At 41.2% G+C, this 6,615-nt stretch overlaps 1 protein-coding gene across 1 annotated transcript in view; it reads right to left on the reverse strand.

Annotated features, from left to right (window-relative positions):
* Positions 1–3,356: 3,356 nt before the first annotated feature.
* The window catches only part of LOC106526007 (1-phosphatidylinositol 4,5-bisphosphate phosphodiesterase gamma-1), a 42,317-nt gene continuing 39,058 nt past the window's right edge, over positions 3,357–6,615 (reverse strand). The window contains exons 27-32 of the mRNA XM_014020430.1: positions 6,409–6,554; positions 6,210–6,324; positions 5,954–6,115; positions 3,910–3,998; positions 3,646–3,830; positions 3,357–3,544 (exon numbers count right to left, since the gene is read on the reverse strand). Coding sequence (XP_013875884.1) covers positions 3,484–3,544; positions 3,646–3,830; positions 3,910–3,998; positions 5,954–6,115; positions 6,210–6,324; positions 6,409–6,554 — 758 coding nt within the window. The 3' untranslated portion in view covers positions 3,357–3,483. The remainder of the gene's footprint in view (positions 3,545–3,645; positions 3,831–3,909; positions 3,999–5,953; positions 6,116–6,209; positions 6,325–6,408; positions 6,555–6,615) is intronic.

Raw genomic sequence — 6,615 nt, forward strand, 5'->3', positions numbered from 1 at the left:
ACCACACACACAGCCCCCGGGGCCAGCAGCGACAAACTCATGGGCCCCACCGGCACCCGCCATACCATACTTTTTGCTAGCCCTAACTAAGCTAATGCTAATTTACAAAGGACTTTAATTTAGTAATTTTTAGACATTCGTAAACATTGGTGTAGTAGAGAAACAGTTTTTAACAAAATATGATTACAAATAAAAAATCCAAGATGGCTGCCAAACCTAGTTTCAAATGACTACAAATCAGCTGTTTTAGAAGTATTGAACTGAAATTAGGTATGGTGTTACTCTTTAAGCTAAACAAGCAATTAAAAAATAAAAATCTCTAACTGCCCATCTTTAAAACGCCATGTGATTATTACCCTGCTTGTCACTTATTTGGGGGTGGCACCCCACTGCCACCCCTCTAGCTCCGCCCCTGCCTCTAAATTAATCTGTGACTAATGAGATACCTTTTTTTTGTCAAATAAACACAACATTTGACAAAGTGTTTTTGCGAGGATGGTTGCACATTGGTGACAATAAGTTAATTTTTTACGTGCTAAAGCTAGAGCTGTGATGTAAAGAGGGGGAACAGAACCATCGTATGTTAACCCTCCGGTTGACTTTTTGTTATTTTTAAAAATATCTGTCACACAGGAGTACATGAAAAATGTTTATTAACTGGAAACTTGTGACGCAGAGTAATAACACTGAAGAGTAAGCATAGATACAGACAGAAAACACAACTTTTAGTCAGATTTTCTAATCCGCAAAACCTTTTTTTTTTTTTTTTTTGCATAGAAAGTCCCTGAACAGAACAGACTGCAGGGAGGAAAAGAGCTCCAATAAAAAATAAAATATCTTCAGTTTGGGTTTAATAATAATAAAATCAGGATCTACACCTGTGTGATAAATAAAATATATATACATGATGAGAAATAAGCCGTGCAGCTCTTCTGAGACCACATCTGTTGATGGTCCTGGTCCGGTTTCTGTTATAGCCCTTATTTAAAGCGTGAGGCCGCTGACGTCCAGGGGGCTCCCCCGCCCCTCTGGAGGTAGTACAGATGAACTCAGAGCCCTTAGTTTGGGTATTAGAAGAAGACCTGGGATTTTTAGGTTCGATTTGTTCCCTCCCCGGTGGGACAGGAAGTTCCCCGTCGGACACTGGAGACCTTGGTTTAAAAGAACCGTTCTTGTAAAATCATGATTAGTGGTGTGAGTGCAGTTCTCCCATAAAGTTTCCAGTTATCTTCAGTAACGGTACAAACTGAACAACAAAAAGGCACAAACAGGACTTTTTTTTTTTTTGCTACGAGTGCCCACATATCGATCCGGGTCTCAACAGTTTTTATTAACGCTGAAGAACCTGAGTTTTCTCCCTTTTTTCAGAGCTTCTGTTGTGTCGCCTCATGTTAACCTGAGGGATTCAGTTTGTTTAGCAGCTTATTTATCAGGTTAAATAACAAACAATGCGACCACCAGATGGCTCTGTTTGTCCCAATAGAGCTCCCGTTGCTTCCTGTAGTAGAAACAGATTTTAAGGGCCTTTCCCAATCAGTGGCTACACCCTCGCCCTGATCACTCCTCACTCCGTTTGCGCGTTCCCGCCGTATTAAGTCCCATCTGAAACCAATTACGTACGAAGGTGAGTGGCCTATTGAGCCCTGCACAGCGAGTCAGCATCCAATGCAGACTTGAGCGGCACCAAATAGTGGTCGACATAGAGGACGGGACGTATAAATATAAGTTCCACATATGTTTTGTACACATATTTACTAAGTAAATATCTCACCAACAAATATAATTTCAAATAAATCATATCCAATTCAATTAAAACTTTATTAAAGACACAGAACCCTGGTCCATGTTTTAAAAAGAAGAAAGGAAAAAATTAAAAAGTAAAAAGTAAAAAAAAAGATTTATAAAATTTTAAAAGTGCAATTGTTTTGACAAGTTAGGACCCTGTTTGTTAAAAATAAAGTCATATCTGAAAACTCTAAAATGTGGGCCTAATTAAACATTTTCTTTGTTCTATTAAAAAAGCGTTCGGTCTCCAGCATTCAGTCGCTGCCAGAGCTTGGACTGTTACAATGGTGACGACAGCTTCCTGTTCTGGTAGTGCGAGTAAAGCCCGTCTCAAAAGAGGAGGGTTTATAATTAGACCTTACAGCGCCATCAAGGGGACTCAGTTCAGCTGCGAGGGGGCTTCACAGCGAGTGTAGTGTGTAGGGAGTAGGGCGAGGGTGTAGCCACTGATTGGGAAAGGCTCTAGTCTTTTAATATGACGYGGCATGAGGACCAAAATTAAGACTATTGAGCAGCTATCCCTGTAGCAGGAGGCTGCATCTATTCCTAAACCAGCTGTTGATCTGAACAATGTTGATGAATGATTATGGTGAGCTAACTGCTAAAGTAAATGTGAAAAGCCAGAACTATTAAGTTGGGGCATTTTATTGTTTTTAACAGGGTTTAAATTAGGCTTCTCTATACTGAATTATAATTTATGTCAAATACAAATATTTCTCATAATTCAGCTAAAGAGGAAAAAACGCAGTCGACCAATAGACAAGGGCAAACACAGCTGCTAATTCAGGAACTAACTAAATTAGCTTAACTAAATCAGCTTATCCATGGTAGTCACTAGCCTCTGCTAATGCCAGCTTATCGCTAGCCGCTAGCCTCTCCAATGCTGTCTGCTAGTCACTAGMCTTTCCATTGCTAACATCAGCCTATCTAWGCTAGAYKCTAGCTTTTTTTAATGCCAACTTATCCATGCTGGTCACTACCCTCTCTAATGCTTATGCCAACTAATCTATGCTAGTCGCTAGCCTATTCAATGCTAACGTCTGCTTGTCTCTAGCCTTTCTAATGCCAAAGCCAGCTTATCCATGCTAGTCGCTAGCCTCTCCAATGCTAATGCCAGCTTATCCATGCTAGTCGCTAGCCTCTCCAATGCTAACGCCAACTTATCCATGCTAGTCGCTGGCCTCTTCATTGCTAATGTCTGCTAGTCGTTAGCTCCTCTAACGTTAACGCCAGCTTATCCATGCTATTTGCTAGCCCCTCCTATGCTAACACAATTGTATAGTCTCCTCATTTGCCAGCACCGGCCTCTCAGTTACCAGGGCCAGCTGCTCASTTATCAGTGCCGGCCTATAATTAATCAGATCACCAACGAATATAGCCTCCTGCTACAAGGATATAGGCAATAGTCTTAACTTTGGACCTCATACCGTGCCATATTTTAATCATAATCAATAATAGCTGAAGTTATGAGAACTAATTAGCTTCTCCATGCTAACGGCTGGTATTAAAATGGCCTAAATGTCACAGCAGCTCTGTGTTTCAGGTTCGGCTCTGATTGTGTTTATAGCTTATTTTAGTTTTTTTTTTTAGTCCATGAGATGCTTCTGTTTGTCACTTTTTAAGTGAAGTTATTGTTCTTGTTTTATTTGAGATCACGGTCCCTCCACGGCATGTCTGGCATGGTTAGCTTAGCGACGATTAGCAGCGCTTTGCTGCGACCTGCTGCCTCAGTTTCTCCCTCCTCTTCTTCTCCACCAACCTGAGGAGGAAGGAAAACCTTTTGGGTCACACGTTCAGGGAACTGTACGCGATCGTAGGTGCTAAGGTTGCGAGTGAAAATCCCCTCGTGTGTGGGGCTACCTGCGGTTGCGGGCCTCCACCAGCTCGCTCAGCTGGTCCTGAGCAGCTCGGAGCTCCTCCAGACTCTGCTGGTAGCTCAGGTCCACGGATCCAGACCTCTCCAGGAGAGACACCTTGGTGGACAGCTCGCTGGTTCGATCCCGAAGCCGCTGGATGGACGTGTAAAAGTTTTCATCGTCTTCCTCCTGCAGCAGCGGCGACACAAGGTTGGTATAGTTTTATTTTTGATTTTTTCGAAACCATGGAGTGTGGTTTTTTTACTACCTTTGCGTTGACGATCTCAATGTGAACCAAAAGTGAAGCTAACTCCAGCTCCTCGTTGTAGCTGTTCTTCAGAGGAACACTCCTGTAGCCTGGCAACAACAAACATTTATACCAGAAATAATATTAATTTTGATCATTACTGTGATCACGATTCTTAAAACTGTTTATTCATCGAGTTTGAAAACGTCATTTTTGCACTTAAAGAACAATAAAATCACTAGAATGTCATTTTTTTTTAATTTTTACCTTTAATAACAAAACAATTTTATTTAAATGTAAAACAATTTGTTTAATTCACACTTGACCAAAGCTACTGCTCATATAGGAGGCCAAACATCCTGATTACGTTTTTCTGCAGCTCAGTAATAAACAAATTTTTAGCTAATGTTTTACAGTTAACTCACGTGTTTTTAGCTAATGTTTAAAAGTTAGCTGACATGTTTTAGCTGATGTTTAAGGGTTAGCTCAAATGTTTTTTAGCTGATGTTTATGGGTTAGCTCATGTTTTTAGCTGATGTTTAACGGTTAACGCACATGCATTTTAGCTGTTGTTTAAGGGTTAGCTCACACGTTTTTAGCTGATGTTTAACAGCTCGCATCTTTTTAAGCTGATGTTTAACAGTTTGCTCACCTGTTTTTAGCTGGTGTTTAAGGGTTAGCTCACATGTTTTTAGCTGATGTTTTAGTGTTAGCTCACATGTTTTTTGTAAGCTCACATGTTTTTTTAGCTGATATTTAAGGGTTAGCTCACCTGTTTTTTGTAAGCTCAAGTTTTTTAGCTGGTGTTTAAGGGTTTGCTCACATGTTTTTAGCTGATGTTTAAGGGTTAGCTCACATGTTTTTAGCAGATGTTTAAGTGTTAGCTCACATGTTTTTTAGCAGATGCTTAAGGGTTAGCTCACATGTTTTTAGCTGATGTTTAAGGGCTAGCTCACCTGTTTTTTAGCTGATGTTTAAGGGTTAGCTCACATGCTTCTTAGCTGATGTTTAAGGGTTAGCTCACATGTTTTTAGCTGATGTTTAAGGGTTAGTTCACAGGTTTTTTAGCTGATGTTTAAGGGTTAGCTCACATGTTTTTAGCTGAGGTTTAAGGGTTAGCTCACATGTATTTTAGCAGATGTTTAAGTGTTAGCTCACATGTTTTTAGCTGATGTTTAAGGGTTAGCTCACATGTTTTTTAGCAGATGTTTAAGTGTTAGCTCACATGTTTTTAGCTGATGTTTAAGGGTTAGCTCACATGTTTTTTAGCAGATGTTTAAGTGTTAGCTCACATGTTTTTTAGCAGATGCTTAAGGGTTAGCTCACATGTTTTTAGCTGATGTTTAAGGGCTAGCTCACCTGTTTTTTAGCTGATGTTTAAGGGTTAGCTCACATGCTTCTTAGCTGATGTTTAAGGGTTAGCTCACATGTTTTTAGCTGATGTTTAAGGGTTAGTTCACAGGTTTTTTAGCTGATGTTTAAGGGTTAGCTCACATGTTTTTAGCTGAGGTTTAAGGGTTAGCTCACATGTATTTTAGCAGATGTTTAAGTGTTAGCTCACATGTTTTTAGCTGATGTTTAAGGGTTAGCTCACATGTTTTTAGCAGATGTTTAAGGGTTAGCTCAAATGTTTTTGTAAGCTCACATGTTTTTTAGTTGATGTTTAAGGGTTAGCTCACATGTTTTTAGCTGATGTTTAAGGGTTAGCTCAAATGTTTTTGTAAGCTCAAGTTTTTTAGCTGATGTTTAAGGGTTAGCTCACCTGTTTTTTAGCTGATGTTTAAGGGTTAGCTCACATGTTTTTTAGCTGATGTTTAAGGGTTAGCTCACATGTTTTTAGCTGATGTTTAAGGGTTAGCTCACATGTTTTAGCTGATGTTTAAGGGTTAGCTCACATGTTTTTTAGCTGATGTTTAAGGGTTAGCTCACATGTTTTTTAGCAGATGTTTAAGGGTTAGCTCACATGTATTTTAGCAGATGTTTAAGTGTTAGCTCACATGTTTTTTAGCAGATGTTTAAGGGTTAGCTCACCTGTTTTTTAGCTGATGTTTAGCGGTATGCTCACCTGTTCGCAGCAGACGGACCGGGTACGTGGCTTGTGCCAGGAAGTTGGGGTCACTGAACATGTCCTCCTCGTAGATGACGAAGCGCAGGAAGGAGAAGGTGGGGTTGTGGACGTCGAACACAAACTGCTTCTGCACCCACACAGGATTCAGACCGTTATCAGCTGGGAGGACCAGAAAGAAGGAGATTGTTAATCTGCAGCCGAAGGACAAAAAAAACCCAGCTGAAGGCTCATATTGAAGCAGCCGCTGGCTCACCTACGACGTCCGTCTTGCACCTGCAGCCGTCGTAATCGGCTCCGCAGATTTCCACCTCCACGAAGGGACAGACGATGCTGCGGCCGTTTTTGGGCAGGTGGCGAGCTCCGAGCACCTGACCAAGTCAGAAAATGAATCTTTTTCTTTCTAACCTTTAAACACAACGAACCAAAGCTCTGCTCTGATTGGTCGGTCTGACCTGCAGCTGGATGGTGATTGGCTCGAGGCGCAGCGTGTCCTTGTCGAAAGGGTCGAAGGCGTCGTCCCTCATGRCGTCTGGCTGGGGGACGTAGCCGCTGCCGCCTCCCAGCAGAAACAAGGCCTGGTTCAGCTGCATGGGCTTATCTGCAAACACAGAATAATCTGAGTTTATGTGTTCCTGCTGTGGAGCCCTTTCATTCAAAAT

This window comes from Austrofundulus limnaeus, unplaced genomic scaffold (assembly GCF_001266775.1).
Source record: "Austrofundulus limnaeus strain Quisiro unplaced genomic scaffold, Austrofundulus_limnaeus-1.0 Scaffold252, whole genome shotgun sequence".
NCBI lineage: Eukaryota > Metazoa > Chordata > Actinopteri > Cyprinodontiformes > Rivulidae > Austrofundulus > Austrofundulus limnaeus.